Source organism: Seriola aureovittata, chromosome 5 (assembly GCF_021018895.1).
Source record: "Seriola aureovittata isolate HTS-2021-v1 ecotype China chromosome 5, ASM2101889v1, whole genome shotgun sequence".
NCBI classification, from domain to species: Eukaryota; Metazoa; Chordata; class Actinopteri; order Carangiformes; family Carangidae; genus Seriola; species Seriola aureovittata.
In genome coordinates, this window is record NC_079368.1 from 26,866,029 (window position 1) to 26,885,442 (window position 19,414).

The 19,414-nt window shown below is 39.6% G+C and overlaps 2 protein-coding genes across 2 annotated transcripts; both read left to right on the top strand.

Annotated features, from left to right (window-relative positions):
- The first annotated feature begins 51 nt into the window (after positions 1-51).
- Positions 52-11,704, top strand: ercc8 (excision repair cross-complementation group 8). The gene is made up of 12 exons (XM_056377510.1): positions 52-439; positions 1,503-1,598; positions 2,198-2,299; positions 2,766-2,889; positions 4,021-4,102; positions 5,165-5,233; positions 5,368-5,434; positions 6,034-6,137; positions 6,998-7,122; positions 8,350-8,547; positions 10,160-10,255; positions 10,658-11,704. The coding sequence occupies exons 1-12, from the start codon at positions 363-365 to the stop codon at positions 10,718-10,720; spliced, it is 1,203 nt and encodes a 400-aa protein (XP_056233485.1). The 5' UTR covers positions 52-362; the 3' UTR covers positions 10,721-11,704.
- Positions 11,705-11,989: 285 nt separating this feature from the next.
- Positions 11,990-17,875, top strand: elovl7a (ELOVL fatty acid elongase 7a). The gene is made up of 8 exons (XM_056375353.1): positions 11,990-12,122; positions 14,576-14,665; positions 14,851-15,041; positions 15,357-15,437; positions 15,557-15,613; positions 15,765-15,870; positions 16,012-16,148; positions 16,277-17,875. The coding sequence occupies exons 2-8, from the start codon at positions 14,602-14,604 to the stop codon at positions 16,523-16,525; spliced, it is 885 nt and encodes a 294-aa protein (XP_056231328.1). The 5' UTR covers positions 11,990-12,122; positions 14,576-14,601; the 3' UTR covers positions 16,526-17,875.
- Positions 17,876-19,414: the final 1,539 nt, after the last annotated feature.

The window sequence follows — 19,414 nt, forward strand, 5'->3', positions numbered from 1 at the left end:
TTTCTGATTGGACGGCTGTTCTCTACCAGCCAATCATCGCATTTGTCATAGAACGTACGTCAGGTTTCCAACATGGCTGACTAATGTAGTGAAGCTGTCGCAAAGCTAGTCGAAATCGATGTAAAATACATAGTAAATAATAAAAAATAATATCTCAGTCAGATTTAAATAGCTTACTTAGCTGCAACGGAGTTTGGGTTACTATATAATGACTTGTTGGACGTGCAAAGTTTCATTTTGGATTAAAAATTCACTTTATTGTAGGAAATATGCTCGCCCGTGAGCTAGGTTAGCCAGCGGTAGCATAGATTCAAAACTAGTCTGCTCCAAAATTAAATCCGCTTTCTCTTCAAATTGAAGCAATGTTGGGATTTCTGACAGCGAGGCAGGCTGGGCTGGATGACCCTCTGCGACTGCGACGTGCAGAGTCAACGAGAAGGTGAGAGAGAATACTAGTACCATAGGTAGAGAAGGACAATACATTCAAGGGGCGTTAGGTTTTCATTACGCCTTGAGAGTGGTTATAACTACAGGCTTACATGATTAAAATGTCCTTTATTTTATCATGAATTTGGGAAAGTTTATCATGAAATTGACCGGAAAATGCACACAAACCTTGCTGTTGTTGAATGACTCTTTTAATGCTACCTTTGTTTTATGAAAGTTATTATGCTGTTATTATTGGTTTTACAGTACACATACATATGTGCCCACGCTCTTGTACATACAGCACTGTGCAGAAGTTTAAGGCACTAAAAGTAAAGTGAGGGTGCTTTCAAATATAATGCCCTGAATATTTTTTGGATGAATGAACTTAATACAAAGTGCAGTAAACAGGAAAACAACAAACAAAATCAAATCATCCAGTGTGACCACCTTTGCCTTTAAAACAACACCAATTCTCTTAGGTACACTTGTCTGTCAAGTTACTTTGGCAGGTGTGTTGTTCCAAGCATCTTGGAGAACTTGCCACACTATCTCAGTGTCCTCTGTCTCTTCGTGTAATCCCAGACTGACTGCACGATGTTGAGATCAGGGTTAGGCCATTTGTTGTACCTTCTTGTTACTAAAGATAGTTCTTTATGACTCTGGCTGTATGTTTGGGGTTGTTGTCATGCTGCAGACTGCAGAATGACTTTGTCACCTGATGGTATTGCATGATATTCTTTCAATGCATTATATAGAATCAGTTTGCTTGTTTTGTTTGAGGAGTAGCCACAAACCTAAAGATTGTTCAATTTACAGTGTAAGAAAAAGATAAATATAGAGAACCGCAAGCACATCTTTAGATTTGAGGAAAATTGACTGGCCAGTGTTTGCTAATTTAAATAAATCATTTGCTTTTGTTATAAGCTAACTACTGCGTCCCATCACCTTTTTCTAATACATCATCCCAGTTTCCCCACAGGCATTTTTCAAATATTGTTTAATAATTAAAATCTGTGTGAATCAATTAAGATGTCCAGTGATGCATATGTCTTCCTCTCTCTATATCTCCCAAGGGTCCTCAGTCTGAAGTTGAATCCTGACAGAGATGTGGATAGAATCCATGGAAATGGCATCAACACCATTGACATTGAAGCGATAGAGGGCAGATAGTAAGTCCTGATTTACTACAATTCTATAAATCACTACATTACTATTCCCTATTGAATGAAAATACCCTTTCATGCGTAGAGAGAAAAATCATGCTCTTTCTGGTTGTGTTTTTCTATACACAGTTTCTTTTTTTTTTTTAAATCAATATCTGACCCAGAAAAACAGTAAACAAGAGTAGAAATCAGTGTTCTGTGATGATGGCTCTTGAAGGTTACTCTGTACCACTGAGGTTTGATACTCAGCCCTTGTCTGGTCACATTATATTGGTTAAATACTGTATTGGCTGGTTTCTTTATGGGTCAGCTCACCAAAATCACAAAAAGATATTTTCTCAGTTAGCTGTAATGGTATCCACCCATAAAGCTAAGATCAATGCCATTGTCATACTCTCATTTCTGTTAGTGGTGAATTGGCATTGCGGCTCTCAAAGTATGAGAAATTACATTTGAATAACCTAACAGCTAAATGTTTTTCGAGAGACAATGTTCCAGTCACATGAGCTTATCCACAAACGTCAGACCAGAGAGAAAAAATATTTAAAAAAACTGTGTAGGACAAAGCAATGCAGCATGTGAAGTTCACATTTTCTGTTGTTTAGCATGTTGTCTGGAGGAGCAGATGGAGTGATCGTTATCTATGACCTGGAGAACTACAGTGGGAAACCACAGTACACCTGCAAGGCAGTCTGCACAGTAGGCAGGTGAATGTAACTCCATTTACTCATTTTGTCCACTAGAGGGTAGCATTCTATTGCGATCTTACAGTACCATGTTATTCTCAGCTTTCTGACAGGCATGTCTTTATGGTTTGTAGTGTAAATTATTCTGTACATACAAGTGAAGTGGCCTGCATTAGATCTTTTCTTTACTCATTAGGGCCACATGTCTGGTTTAATGACATGTGAACAGAAAATGTCCTAATTCTAATTCCCCGTAAATTCATGCAGGAGAATTTGGCATTACAGTTTGTGGTGTGAATGTAGCCTTACAGTCTACACAGGGCACATTAATTTGTTCATTAACATGTAAAAATACTTTAAAGTTCTGCTACAGTGTATTAGTTTTGTGTTTTGAATATAACAGGGTGAAACAGAGCAGAATTTATGCAGGTGTCTGTTTCTATGAGCATGTGTATTGCTCTGGTGACTTTTCTTTTTTCTTTTTTAGATCTAGCCAGAATGTCCACAAATTCAGTGTAGAGACCGTTCAGTGGTATCCTTACGACACAGGCATGTTTGTCTCCAGTTCCTTTGATAAGACCATGAAGGTCTGGGACACTGAGACACTGAAGGTAAGGCACGTCACCTACATACCAGGTTTATTCCATGTTAAATGTGATATTCTGAGTTACCTGTGCATTCCCATGTATAATATGTTAAGTTTGGATGGACAAAATTTGAAGAACTTTTGAAATATAAACTCAGTTACCGTAGAGATAACTCAACATATCTCTGACACAGTGTCAACATATATTCAATGTTGTAATATAAGCATCACTTAGATAGGTTTTACTGCACAGCTACAGGATTTTATTGTATTAAATCATACAGATGATCCTAATAAGAAGGTAACGCAGAAGATATTGGAGATTTGTTTATTAGGTTTTCTTATAGCTCCGCCAACCTTGCTCTCTTTTTGCTCTTTCTTACTATCTCTTCCCTGCTCTTTCTTATTTTCTGCTTCATGCTTTCTACCTTTCTGTGCCACATAGTCCCATATGGCAGGCTCTGAGCTGTGCTAGAGTTACACTGGCATCACGGTTACCTCAAAAGGTCAGGCAAAGGACAGAAAAGAACCCACCGACCTTTCATTTGTTGTACTCCATGTGTTTCTGTCTCTCCATCCCACACACACACACACACACACACACACAACCACACACTCATACCTATTAAATTATTTATTGTGGTTGTGTATTTTCACAGTAGTGTGTGCCGTGCATTGGTGTGCACATAGTGTATGTGTACGTGTGGTATTTTTATGCAAACAGAGCCTCCTCTGTGTGAGTGTGCCCATCGGCTGAGTCCACGTCGGTGCTGGCACACACTGACAGATGGGGCACAGAGAGGCTTTTTATATTGCTGAAGAATTTGCATTGTAACCACCACTGCTGCTTGGGTGATCTGCCTTCTGAGCTCTGAGCTGCTGCGCCCTCCCTCTCTACTTGCTTTTATTTTTTATCTAATTCATTCTACGAACTCCGTCCTTCAACTGTGGAGAGTTTATACTGCAGTTAAACTTTAGGGCAATGGCTTTATTTAAGGTTGTGGTTGTATATTTTATTTATGTAAGATTTTCATTGAGCATACATACACAAATATACACAGCACTTAACATACAGATAGCTGAATTTCTACCACTGCTTACTGACACTATCCTTTGGTCCGTCTCCCTCCCTTTCTCTCACTTTGTGATTCCTCAGCCTGCTGAAGTCTTTGAGTTTGAGGGTAATGTCTACAGCCACCACCTGTCCCCCATCGCCAGGAAGCACAGCCTCATTGCAGGTGCGTGTGTGTAAATGCCCCCATGGTTTTTGCTGATATCAGTGACACAGAACTAACCTGGAGTACCTGCTGGCATTTGTGTGCTAAAAGGCATTGTATTTAGGACAAAAATCTCTTTAGTTACCCTGTCCGTCATCAGTTTGTTTCTCCAAGCAATGCACTACACGCTTCCCTACAGCTCACATCAGCCACTGCCCCTGCCTGGTATCTCTGTTTTTACCCCAGGTTGTAAAGTGTCATGAACCTGGTGGGGACAGAGGCAGGTCAGAACCTGGTTACACGTGGACTCAGGTTCAGAGACAGATTTCTGAAACATCACAAGAATCCAGGTGCTACCTCTCCATGTCACCAAGCAGGACCAACAGGTTACTCATGCCTGCCGAGTATGTGCTCATAAATGTGCACACAGATGCACCCTGTCACCTACACACGCCGTGTCTTTGACACGCCTGTTTCTAAGCCGGGCACAATCACAGTGTCTGTTTTTTTTTTTTGTTTCTTTTTTTTTCCCTCAATGTGTCCCTCCCCCTTAGAGGAGTTACAGAAGCTTGTCAAACAGGTGAAAACATCCCCAGAGTTTTCACTTTTATCTAGGAAGACACTTTTAAGGGAATCTGTTCCTAAAAAGCAAGAGTGGCTCATTAATTCTGCATAATTTAGGCCATTTAGATTTTAACAATGATTTAATCATCTTCCTTGTCCTGTTAAATTTCACCAAATGCCTTGCCCTCCTCCCACACGCCGGGTGTGTTAGCTCATGTTTATCAAAAGTTAGTATCAGTGAGTTTTCAAGGTTACCACACCTTATCTCTCAGAACCTGGGACACTAGTTTTTATCCGTCTCAAGCACCGCTCCCTTATACATGGCGTAGCAGATTATAAACACACATTTATCACAATCTGTAAAATTTGACAATATTGATAAGTAGGAATGTAATATTGAAACCATATGATTAGATGGAATTTTCAACTTTTAAATTGTCCTGGTAATTCCCTTTTTTTTCAATTTTTTAAATAAAGAAATAATGTTTGAGTCTCCTCTTTCAACTGTCTCATTTTCAGTTGGCACCAAAAACCCTAAAATCCAGTTGTGTGACCTGAAGTCTGGCTCACGGATTCATGTTCTTCAGGGTTAGTGTACTTACCACACTGCTCTTTTTCTACACACACACACACACACACACACACCCACACACACACACACACACACACACACGTATCTGTTGTTGATGTAGTGATAAACAATAACTTATTTTCTCCTCCAGGTCACAGAGCAGAGGTCCTGTCTGTGCGATGGTCGCCCAGATACGAGCACATATTGGCCACTGCGAGGTAAGCACTCAGAACTGGCAGTCTTTCTGAAATCATCACCTAATTTGCCCTCAGAGTCACATCAAGAAATAGTGCCAGGTACAGGACAATCCCCACCATGTTGTGTCCCAGCAGTTTTTACTCATCTTAGTTGCCGGCCATCTGGCCACGTTGCATCGATGATTCAAGTATAATGGCACCACATCGCTAGCAGATAGGCACTGTGGCACTCTAGTAGCCCTGTCAGTATAGCATATGGTAGATACAGTCCCCACCTGTTTTATGCTACACCAGACCTGCTAATTAACCCATTGAGATCAGTGTGCTGCTGTCCCTGTGGACTGTAAGTGATTTTGAAAACAACTGGCACAGAGCGGCACACAGAAACATGTGTGGTATTCTATTATGGAGCAGCATGTTAATTCCCAACAGAAAACTGACCTTTAAAAGCAAACACTGGTTTACACACACTGGTGTATGTACGCTCATCTGTCTAAGCATATACTGTATTGTACCTATAAATCCCTGTATTGCACCTGTTGGTTGGTTTATAGGACCATATCTTAATTAATTAATGATGAGAGAGTAAAACAAACAATTCCCCAATTTCTCCTTCTAAGTGCAGACAGCAAGGTGAAAGTATGGGATGTGCGCCGGGCTTCTGGTAGTCTCTTCACTCTGGACCAGCACAGCGGAGATAAGTCAAAAGCCTCCTCTGAGGCAGGTACTGTTACCGCTTCCCTTTCCTTTCTTTTACACACATATTTTAATAATTTATTCCGAGTATGCAGGAGTTTTGGGAGAAGATGTTTCAGCCTTTATTTAGAGAAGCAGAAAACATGTAAAGACATTGAAGGGAATCGGGACAGAATATATGTCAGACGGACCCCTGGGAGGATGTATTGGCAGGGTAATAATTTTGAGTTTAGCTGGTATGCTGATGTGTTGCATCATCCTGTTGTACATTTTCCCCTTCCTCAACCATCCAGCACTCACTGTGCAAGATGGACCTTTATCAACCCCACGATATGGCACATATCTTACAGTGGTGCTACACAGGCATGCTGTATACATACAATAGGAGCTAAGGTGCATACAATCATCCAATACATCCTAAAACATCTTGAAGTACAAATTGAAGAAGTGGAGGGCTGCACATTGATCTAGAGCAACAATATTAGCCTTCCCGGTAACTGATGCTTGATGCATTTAAAAATTATTGTTTGTAGAAATTACAACAAAGTTTTGCTATGGTCAGTTGTGATATCTAATAACTTTCATTTAATCACTTTAACAGTAGAGAGAGACAGTATCTGCCTTAGGTCCTGTTTGTGTTCAAGCCAAGGGAGCCCATGCCTAGAGGAAACCAGTTTGTAGTTCAACCAGTTTATCTCAGCTACTCTGTGCTGTGCAATAATAGAAGAGAAGGGGCTTTAACAACACACACACTAAGAGTATGTAATTGATGGATGGGTATGAGATGTGATTAGGTAGAGAAAATATGCACTGTATAACCTTCAGCATGTTGTAGGAGGAACTGGATGACAAATGCACTGCTACCATCTCTTACCTGTCTCTAACCAGTAAACACAGCCCATAATGGCAGAGTGAATGGCCTGTGCTTCACTGGTGATGGCCTCTACCTCCTCACAACTGGAACTGATGACCGCATGAGACTATGGAATAGTGCCACTGGGGAAAACACACTGGTAAGGTGTATGTGTGCCTTTCACTAACCAGATTCTTGAAAGAAGTGTGAATAACAATTGAATGAATACCAAAAACATCTAGCACGATATCCTCCAGTCTAGTTTTAGAACCTGTAGAAACTGTTTTTGGTGGGGTCATAAGCTATTCCTGAAATAGGGGTTCAGTCCAGCTGTGTATCCTGGATGTAAGTGCCCCTTTTGATATTGTTGAAAAAGTAGCGGATCGAGCGGGTGGAGTTACCATGCAAAGACTGATGAAGTTGTGGTATCAGTGTGTAAACAGGTGAAACAGGAATTAATGTTTGGTTAACAATCACCAACTGCTAATCAAAAACCAGCCACTGTTAACCTAATAGGAAAGCCTTGTTTACATCCCTGCTTTTACAGACAGCTTCAGGACAGACTATCTGACTATTTTAACTCCGGCCATGATGATAGAAAAAGAGACAACAGGAAGTCAGAGCAGAAAGAGACAAATAGCCCAAACTAAGCCAACAGGATGCCAGTTAAAAAACTTTATGGCCTTGGGTTCATATAAAACATGTAACCTCATACACAACCCCACACCACAGAAACATAACCTCACCCCAAAGCCTGGGGAAGCTATGCTATTGCCCTCGGTTCTCACACAGCCTCCTGTTCTAATATCCTGCTCTGCTGCCTCATGCTGCAGTTGCCATGGTGGGCATTTTTCCATCTTCAGGCACAAGGCACAAGAGTGAGGGTAGATGACCTTCCCTCCTGGGCAAAGGTCAGAGCTGGTTTATAGATGATGATGTGGGAATTTCTGGTGCACATTAGGTATGTGAAAGGAATGCAATACAAAATTCAAACCTGTTTCACAGACATGAATTTAGCCTAATAGTTCTACTCCATCAAGGTGTAGTAATTTGCTTATTTGCACTTGTTTGATTTGAATTCAGGTTCTCTTCAAGTCCTTGAAAAGTCTTACAGTGCCTGAAAGGAATATATGTATATTCTTGAATACTTTTGAATTCATTGAAAAATGGGGTTTGGTGTCCTCAGTTCAGGTTTAGAAGCCTTAAAATGATGGTTTCTTGCTATGCTGTTAAGTCTTCGACCTGACCACAGCTTAGTATTAAATGAACAAGTTTCATATTTATCCAGGAAACCATCACATGTTGGTTGGTGTAATAAGCAGTTTATATCTGGACTGTTATAAACACATTATCTGAACCATGTATCCTTTCACTTTTTGTCCCTCAGGTGAATTACGGGAAGGTCTGCAACGACAGTCGTAAAAGGCTACAGTTCACAGTGTCACGTGGCTGCAGCCCTGAGTTTGTGTTTGTGCCATGCGGCAGCTCCATTGCAGTGTATGCCCTCCACACTGGAGAGCTGGTCACTATGCTCAGGGGTCACTACAACAATGTCGATTGCTGTGAGTTCCACCCAGACTACCAGGTGAGACACACCAAAGGCCCAGGTTGTGACTATTCTCTGCATCTGGCCAGTGTACCCATCTATCTGCAGTGAAGCCTTTGTTTGTATTTCCACCAATCTATTTCTGTTTGTTCTGCCAGTCTGGTCTAGTTTTTCTCCTGTATGCTTAGAGAATTCAGGTCAGTTTCTCTCTGTCCATGTTTTTTTTTTTTTTTTTAATCTCTTTAACCGCTCTGGTGTTGTCAGGAGCTGTTACAAATTTGCAATCACCATGGCAGTCTCAAATGAGCCATTTTCCTGTGGACAGATAACATGATAAAGTCAACATTTCCAGAGGTATACCAAACTACTATAAATGCAAATACAGGTCTCTCCATTGTGAGGCTCAAGTTAGTACTCTCTGCCTAAATGTTGACTGTGTCTCAAGGTTTAACTGCACAGTTGTAATCATCTTAACCATCTCGGAGTCAAATATAAGTGCTACCTTTGTTTCACCATTATCTCTAACATACAGTTCTCTACCTATGCTTGTTGCCATTTGAGGATTGCAGGAGGGGATTGAAAGCCAAGGGGACAGGGATGTGGAGCTTTCTTAGCTGCTCTACCATAAATTTTAAGCTTTTTAATTATTATTTCTTCACACTTTCCACAAAAGTGCAAGAAGTTTCAGTATCTGTACATTTAACTTGAATGTTAAAAATCACAATGTAGCTGAAGACAGAACCTACTGCCAAACTTTATTTTTTAAGGCAGAAATGCTTGATTATTCCAATATCGATATACAGATTTTTATAGATAATTACAAAGTAAAAGAGAGACCATACCAGTTATTCTGTTGCTAATTTTACAATGGACACACAAATGTGCCACTTCCAAAATAGGCAAATATTGACATAAAAATAAGATCTGACTAAAACCAATATCTTTTTTAAAATCCAGCCGTTGGCTGAAATCAGTACTCTTCCAATATATCTGCAAATCCCTGGCATGTTTGTCATATGATTTCTCTTACAGTCTAAGCAAAACTAACAATATACAGCTAGAATATGCTTGTTCAGTAATGTATTTCTGCTCAAGTGTCCATTAATTGTAACTAATGTGGTAGTTATATGTCTTCATTTTCTACTTCAAGTGTATGTAGTAGTCTTGTGTGCTGAGAAGCACCCTAATTATTATACATACATTACGGTATTACACATAATCATCATAAATGTAGAGAGTTGTCCAACCCATGCCCTCTTTATTGGGCAATTTCAGCATCCGGTGTCATACAAAGGTTTAGTATGTGTAAACGACTTGGGAATGCAGTTGGGCTGCTCACGAATACCTAGTCCTGAAAATGTGTTTTACTGCTTTTTTAAGCCTCTTGTCTGATGTGATGACTGATCACTCCCATGGCAATGGCAATGGCTCCAATGAATTCACTTGCATTGCATGGACAGTTTTAAGCTTATTAATTATTTTTCTCTTGTTAACTGCTTGTTAACGCAAATTTTTCCCCAGGTGCTGATGTCATTGTTTGAAAGTGCTTTAAGGTGAAGGTTATGCTGAGACAGCAGATTTTTTAATTTCCCTGTAACAGAGTGTGAACCAAAGTGTCAGACCTGAAGTGTCCTTTCTTCTTTATATGTAGGAGCTGTATAGTGGAGGTAAAGACTGTAACATCCTGGCGTGGGTTCCTGCCCTCCGTGCCTCAGATGTGGAAGAAGAGTTACACTGTGCAAATACGGTAAGTCAAAACAACAGGAAACAATATAGGGAAAAGCACTGTATAATGATGGATTGATGGATGGATGGATGGATGGATAGATAGATAGATAGTTTCAAGTGTCAACCCTCATTTTGTTATTTTCCCTCGGTGGTTATGACACCTCAGTGTTATCCAGCACATAGTGATGCGCTTACAAACACAGGGACACTCTGTCATGTCTACTCGGCTCCTTCATCCCATTTTATCAGATGAGCAATAGAACTTATGTGTGGTTACCTGCTAGTTTTGTTTTCCTGCAGTGTATAACCATATAAGGTTGTGATTTGTGTGCATACACGTTATGTTTTTGTAATGGATCTATTTAAGAAGAATATCTTAATTCAGACTTAATATTGAGCTAAATGTCCTGATTCCTTACAGGCTGCTGCTGGCCAGTCTTCAGTGAACCCTGCCTTTCAGGACGCATGGAGTGATGAAGATTAATGCTGGTGTTTTGTATGTGTGAGGAAAAGTGGACACACGGTTCTCTGAGCATGCAAAGGAGCACACATCCTTCACAATTAACTTGTCAAAAAATTGACAGGTCCAGGGACACCTGTGAAGATAATTGTTGGTTTAGGGACATTCTTCCGGTTTCATCAATGCCAACAAAGATGAAGGCCTTAAAATTAAAATGATTTGAGTAAATAATTGTCCGACTTTATAAGTATGCACAATGTTATGAATAATTTTCGTACATTTGATATGGCATTACTATTGTTTTGCATTTTTTATTTGAATGTAAAGCTAACATAGTCCTTGGTCATACTCATGGGGGATGACCACTACTGTCTGGGCAAATTATAATATGAGAATACATCTTTATTGTAATTTCACACAACTCACACACTTGTTTATGATGCTGACACTATATTAAATTCATACATTCTGTAAGAGGTACAAGAGAGAGATTTGTAAGCTTTTTAAACAGCTGTCTTTTAGCTTGTGTGTTTCTGGAGCTCAGGTGAGAAGGCACTGCCCAGAATCTTCACATGCCAGGAACCAGGCATTCAAAAACACAGGGTGTCTTGTTGTCATTCCTAGGAAAATTTGCTTTTGTTTTTAAGTTGTGCTGTCAGCCCTTGTTGAAAGTAAGCAGCAGGGAACGATACTGAAATCTCTTTCTCTGTCCCACCCCCATCACAGTTTTACATATTGGCTTTGTTTCCTTGGAAACACTGGGAACTTATATGAGGCTTCATACTGACCTATCTGTATGAAATGTACCATTGTTTCTTGCATACAAATGTAGTAATTTGAATGTGAAAGGATTATTTATATCCAGGTTACTGTTTCTGTCCTCATTGTGTACAAGTTCTCAGTTCTGCTTTCCCCACTTTACCTGAAGTGTCTTGAATTGTACTGTATTTTTTTTTTTTTAAATGTGTCTGTCTTATAATAAAAGAGCTGGGAATGCTACCTCCTTTACCAGACTTGTGTAATCTTAACTGTGGTTTTAGGGGGCTTATGGAAAATAACAACACTAACTGTGAAGTTATGTCCTTTTTTTATACTGAAACCAATTATTGATTACGTTTGAAGAGTATATAGTGTGCTGTTACAAAATCGAGACATTGTTTTCGATGAGGCATCACACAAGAATCCCTACACTTGCATTGTTGGAGAGAAATTGGCCAATCAGCGAGAGAGAGGGCGTGGTCGAGAACCTGGCTCCGCCCGTTTGGGAGCCATAAAGAGCGAAGAGAGCGCGCTTCTGAAAGCGCGTGAGCAGAGAGGGCGAAACACCTGTGGGGAAAGCTCAGGTGGGCAGGGAGTGTGGATACAAGGATTTTTGACGGACCAAAAGGATTTTCATCGAGTGTCAGCAGTCGTAGCAGCAGTGAAGGTTAGTAATTTAACTTTATTCTGTTTAACAAATCTTAGTCGAGGATAAAACAGATAAAAATAAGAGAATTAAAAGAGATGAAAGGGCGCAAATCTGAGAACTCGTGCGTCGACGCCGAAACGTGCCCGTGATTATCGAAACATTTCCTGCCGTTGTGTGATGGATGGTAGCTGTTGAACTTGTTTTGCAAGTTGCATCACCCTTTTTTTTCTTCATCTTAGACACTTGTTGGGGGTTACTGTGATACTGAATTGTGTCGCTAACTCACTGAATATCATGTAAAAATGTGCGTTTTCCAATGTACGTCTTAACTTTAATGGCCTCCTAAAACCGTTATAGAATTAACTTTAATTGTGCGTGGTCGCGTGAGGGGTGGTGGTCGTAATATTTCCCAAGTACAATTTTTAAGAAATGCTTTTTCTTTACAATTTGCCAGTTTGTCAATTCAGGTAACATCGATAACTTATTGGTGTTAATTAAGAGTTGAATCCAGTGTTTTTTTTGTTTTTTTTTTGTTCGCGTTTTTTTTTTTTTTTTTTTTTTTCCCCCTCTTGCCTCAGCAAAGCTTCCTCAGCTTCTAAACGGTGGTCTGTAGGACCACCCTTCACTCCAACGTGGATTTCTGACTTGGTAAACCTATGTGAGTTGACACTGCAGACTTTTAAAATACAGCAAAGGAGGAGGTGTGCCATGGGAGTAGCAGCCTTTACATCAGGATCCCTGACTATAACGTTAATTGGCGTGTCAGGACTTGCCATGTTCTCGTTAGTGTAGAGACTCCAGACAGCCATGCCTTTTTCACAGTTCACTCGGTGACTTACACCTTGCCCTGCTCAGTTCCTGTTGGGTTCAGGTAGACACACCTTGAGAAAACCTGTCGTGTAGGATTATGTCCAGTGTACACCTAATAGACATGAGGTGATTAATCCATTTGCGTTTACTTGCAGCTCCACACAGGTGGCGCAGCAGTTTTCTAGAAACAAAGATAAACTAACGGATGGATTTGCGTGGCAAGATTTAGTTTGACCTTTGGTTTGTCAAGTGAGATGAATGAACAGTTCCCCTCGGCTTATTTCCCCATACTACAGGCACGTTTCATAAACCAGTCAAGCCGGTCATTGTGAACTGTTACCTGTCACTCAAGCCAACATTGACCGTGTAACTGCTAAGGATTAACCGATCTCCAAAACATCTTAAAGATGTGTTACTTTATTGACAGCTCAATTTGACTCATGACCCGTTAGATAAGGTCGTGATTAGGGCTGTAATGAACTTTTTTCTTTTCTTTTTTTCCTCCTCCCAATTAATCGATTGTTTGCCTGTGCAACATAAGAAAATAGTGAAATGATTATCCCAGAGCCCAAGGTGATGTCTTGTAAGAGTGGAAAAAGTGACAAATATTCACACTGGAGACGCTGGAATCAAAAAACCGTTGAAATAAAAGTGGACAAATGGTTATCAAAGTGGTTGCTGATTTATTCTTTTGATTGACTCTGTCTGACTACAAATAATTCACACAATGTAATGTTAACAACTGCATCAATTGGAGCTGTTTTCCATCGCTTTTTTTCAGTGTGGTTGGTTTAAACTTTACATCATAGCTCATTCCCACATTGTTCTTGTAGCTTATGAAAAGCATTTCCAAATTGAGTAGGCCACCTCTGTATGTCTGTTTAATTGTAAAAGATGCCTAGACCAAGAGTCAAGGTTTTGTCATGGCACAAGAGTGCTTGTAAACATATTGTAAGTGGACAAGAAATTATTTTTACATTTGCCATTCGTACATGTTTCTTGAATGAATTCTAGTCACACTGTTTCTCAGATAACTGAGCCACAGAGCAATGTATTGTACTCCCTGTACACTCTTGGCTTTGTCTGTCAGATAGCAAAGAATGGGTGAGCTGAGTTCCCTCTCACAGTCCTGTCCTTTGAGCTATTCCAATGTGCTGTTTGTGAGTATAACCACAAATGTTCATATTCCGCCTATAACTATACTGGGTTGAACATGGGTCAGATCTTATCATGTGTTAAAATTCCATTCTGAAATGAAATGGCTGGTTGCATGTGGAGGAAATGATACCGTTTGCTGCCTGTTTCTGTGAATAGTTCTGGTTACATTCTTTCACATTTCTTTTACAACTTGTACGCCAGTTGTCTGGGGAGAGACTAGACTTACTTCCTGTTTAGCATTCATAATGAAGGTTGAGGAACCGGTAACCACTTGTTCCCTTATAGTTCCTCAATGTAGAACTTGACTCTTTTAAAATCAGTCAGTTGAATCCAATGTATTCCCCATTTTGTGTATTCGGCAGCTTACTTAAAATATTTATGAACATTTTGATAAGCAAATACTTTTTCCACTTAACTGATTCTGTGCTGGGCTCTCTATCCAAATGCCAGGCAACTCATCTGATCCAAACTGACTTCCTAACCTTTGCCTTTGCTCTTTTTAGGTGAACTGCAAGGATCTTGTCTTAAAATGGAGTTGGATAACATAAAGTCCTCAGCTGCACTCATTTATGATGAGTTCATCCAAAATGCAGGTGAGTCTTTGACCATACAAAACACACCAAGCATTCAAGGTAGCTTTATGGCATGTTTAACTTTAAACCCTAGATTTATTGGTCACTTTTGGGTTTGTCTCTGCTTCACCATGATACACTGCCTCACTTTCTTTGTATCTGAACGAGGTTGATCTCACAAACCTGTCAAAATGCTTTTGTTGCAGATTCACGGACGGGGAACTGGTTTCTTATGTCGTCTCCTATCCCCCAAACGATCATCATTGCCGCATACATTTACTTCGTCACATCGCTCGGGCCTCGGATAATGGAGAACCGCAAAGCCTTTGACCTCAAAGGCATTCTCATTGTCTACAACTTCGGTGTGGTCGCTCTCTCGCTCTACATGTGCTATGAGGTGAGTCGTTATGTTTTGAATCCTTAACTGCACAAATGAAATGAGGATTGTTGTGGTGCCCCCCCCCCCCCCCCAGGTCTTGTGAAGTTAGTTTATCCTATGTCAGTCTTGTCAGCACATCTTCATTTCATTGATGTTTCTAGCATGTAGTAATTTGGATTGAAGTGATTTCGTGTTTTTCTCTAGAACTTTAATTGTAAATGCCAATTAATCGTAAAATATTACCCTGCCTCTCTGCATGTGTGTAAGAATCATGACTGAGGAACTGTCAAACATTAACATAATGTTGACTGAAATTTTCACTTTCTTTCTTAGTTTGTGATGTCGGGATGGGGCACCGGATACTCTTTTCACTGTGACTTGGTCGACTACTCTGATTCACCACAGGCCATGAGGGTAAGGTACACCTACAATTTGTGCTGTATGGCATTTAAATCTGAATTTGGCACCAAATGCACTGTAACATCAGGATGTTTATTTTGAACCAGTACTGAAACTTTCCTTGTCTCCTCTAGATGGCGGCAACATGCTGGCTTTACTATTTCTCAAAGTTCATTGAGATGTTGGACACAGTAAGTGGCAAATATTTGGGGCCAACCAATATGAATGTTGTTGCATTTCATGACACTGTGTTGACACACTACCATGTGTCAAATCATAGCAGTTTCTAACTTGTGCAATGTCCCTTTTGTGTACTTTTTTTTTTTTTTTTTCTTTCTGTAGATCTTCTTTGTCCTGAGGAAGAAGAACAGTCAGGTGACATTTCTTCATGTGTACCATCACTCCATCATGCCCTTCACCTGGTGGTTTGGTGTTCGTTTTGCTCCAGGTAGAATTCTTTTTGTTTTTGTTTTTTTTTTTTTTTTTTTTTTTTTTTTTTTTTATATACCATCAAAATTTTTCCATGACATTTCACTAATTTCTTTTGACATTTTTTCTGGTCTCAATCCTAATACACTCCCTATTTCAGGTGGTCTGGGGACATTCCACGCCTTGCTCAACTGTGTTGTCCATGTTATCATGTACTCATACTATGGTCTGACTGCCATGGGCCCCAACTACCAGAAGTACCTGTGGTGGAAAAAATACCTCACTACCATTCAACTGGTATGTTAAGCGGGCTAACTAGCTCATGGTTTTTGGTATATCTTGGAATTTCAAAGTGTATTTTTATAAAGACCTGTGGGGAATCTTGGCAATTGAAGTCAACCCATCCTTTCTTTGTTGCTCCCCAGGTCCAGTTTGTTATGGTAACCAGCCACATCTCCCAGTATTTCTTCATGAAGGACTGTCCCTACCAGTTCCCCATCTTTATCTACATCATTGGCCTCTACGGCCTGATTTTCCTGTTCCTCTTCCTCAACTTCTGGTACCACGCCTACACCAAGGGCAAGAGGCTGCCTAAAGTGCTACAGGCTCAGACATGGGCACACCACACCAACGGAGTTATGAATGGAAACGCCAGTCATGAAAAAGATGAGTGATGCATGACTCGGCTAATCGGGGGGGTTGACCTCATTTACATAAGCAAACCATTGTGGTGGAGATTCACTCAATTTGGTTTTTTTTTTTGTTTTTTTTTTTAAATTGCTTTTCTACTTGTAACTGCAAAAGACAATCTTTAAATTATGACCAAACTTATATTTAAGACCTAAGCTGAAGGGTTTTTATCTTTGTTTACAGTGAAGGTAAAGACCAGTTCTGCTATGGAAATGTCAAAATCAAGATATCCTTACTTTTTCTGCTACCGTATGAGTTTTCAAGTTTGAAGATCATCTCCACTATTCACAGATTATAGGGCTTCACCTATGGTAAGACTGCAGGACCCTCAGCTCTACGTCCTCAAAAAAAGCTTCTAGTGCTGAGATCAATTTTTTTTTTTTTTTTTTCTTTTAAAGTTGTGCACTGAAAAGTTTAGGGTTGTTTATTTCACTACGCCTAAAATGTTCCGAGTCGACATTTTTATAATGGTGTTTAGGCTTCATGTCCTGTTGTTAAATGGGTTTTATGCATGCAGAACAGGGTGTTTATAGGTCTGATCACATATGCATACCCACTTCTCTGGCTTGAGTCACAGCTGCTGATGGTACAGACATTCAGTGGAAAGAGCTCTCTTAACAGTAATGGCAATTTATTCTCCTAACTTAATAATCCTCCTATGAAGCGATGGTGTGACAGAGATGCCAGAGAGGGAGGCTACTGGTTCTTGTAGGATCCAGAGCTTTAGCTACAGTTTTACTGCTTCCTAACTGAGGCATATTGCAAAATAACACTGTATTACTGGACCACAGTATGTCCAATTATATGGAGTCACTACTTGGCCAACCAGTCACAAAACATGAGCATGTTTTTTGCTTTTTGAGTATTTGCTTCATATGTTGAAGCCCTGTGGCTAATAATGTCTTCAGATGGCTGCAGTCAGGTAGTGTCTTTGGACTGAGGTCTGTGGAGTAGTTTTTATATGTAGTTATGATGATCTTAAACTGAAAAGTGAATGTAACACTGCTCCTTTGGTAACTGAGGTCGCAGAATTGACCTTGGTGTGGAAAGAGTTCCATTTTTTTTTTTTTTTTTTTTTTTTTTTTTTTTTTTTTTAAATTCAGGTGCAAGCCCATGTTAACATAAGATTTACAGATGTGTGTACATACAACCTAAAAATCTGGGTGAATATTATTATTATTATTATTTTTTTTTTTTTGTTTTGTATCTGTTTCCCTCCAGTTCCTTTCAGATCCCTTTATACTATAGTTAATACTGTAAGAAATATGTGACATGTTGTTTATATTGTATTTTATATGTATTTATATAAAAAAATAAATGATCATACTTTGAAATTTGTCTGTTTGCTGTATTTTGTTGGATTTAAGCTAATTGCAAATAAACTAAATCTGGTATTTTGTAAGGGTGTTGAAGATGGGTGAGCTACCATGTTTAAGTGTGGCGGATCGGTCTAATTGGAGTATTGGTTAACTTAACTCTGTTTTTATTCTTGCAGGTTACAGTAGCTTCATTGGGGCTGCAATGCTGATTTAGGAAGATGAGACCTGTACACTTTTGATATGCTTTCTGAGAAGTTTGATTTCTGATCATTTGTAGGCAATCAAATTGCAGCATCTTTGAAAGAGTTTTGCAATTTAAAGGGGAAACTGTAAGAAGACAGACCCCCAGCCAAGCAGGTTGAAATTCTAATCAATCGCTGCAATTAAATGTATCTCATGATGCATTTATTTTACAGTAACATTTGATAAGAATCATTCAAGTTCAGTCGATGCTTTTCTTGGTCCCATTTTTAACTGATTGTGTAGTCCCTACTGTAATGAGCTACTCTCACCAGTGGGAGGTGCTGTTAAACTGAGACTTGAGAAAGTTCACTGCTTAGTTTTCAGTGCATTATAGTAATATGAAATACCTCCATAACAGAATTAATTTCACATTCATGCAAAAAGCTTGGGTCTCCTATAAGTCATTTGGTTGAATGTATTATTGAGCAATGCTCCGTTTTAGTCAGAACATTGACTTCCCTCCATGTGGCTGTTTCTGCAAGATAATAAAATGTGAAATGCATTTTGCTCTTGGGTAAAAAGCTATACTCCAGAGCAGAGGAATAGATTTTTATCCTGCCAACAATACATTATTAAATTTACATTAAGGATTTTTAAGAGGATTTTCATAACATCAAATGAATTTTCTCAACCAATAGAGAAGCATATACATTTAATATCCATTTGAAGTTAAATCACTGGAAACTAATTAAAATGAGAATCCTGCAAATTGAAAGATTATTTGTTTTCCAGCAAGACAATGAACCCAAGCACAAAGCTAAAGCTAGGAATGGCTTCAGAGCAACTTGTTAAAATGTGAGTCCAGGTCTCAGTCCAGTCAAGAATTTGTGACTAGACTTGAAATCCTCTGTATATTTTTCAAATATATATTTTAGATTTCAGATAAAGAACAATTTATACTTCAAAATACTCTCATAGCATGCCCGCCCATGGTTTCCCCTCTTCATCACAGACACACACACAATCACACCCAGGAAACAGGAGAGCACACTGACCTGTCTATTAGATAGCAGTGCGTACTTCTGCACTTAAGTGGTCCATAATGATACCACCAAACAACAGCCCCTGAGCTTTTTATTGAGTGACACTCAGCTGTGTGATGGCAAATGTGAGAGCTTTTCATACATAAATGGAAGATGACGTCAGTGGAAGATACAAGTACAAATTATAGAAATCAATTTCTGCTTTCCATATAAATACTGTGGTGTCTGAATGCTGAAACTAACCAGTCAAATGGAGAGATGAGAGCAGGCGGCAGGACAGCCCAACCCTTGGAGGGCATGGCTGATCGCTCTCCACCATGATGAGCTC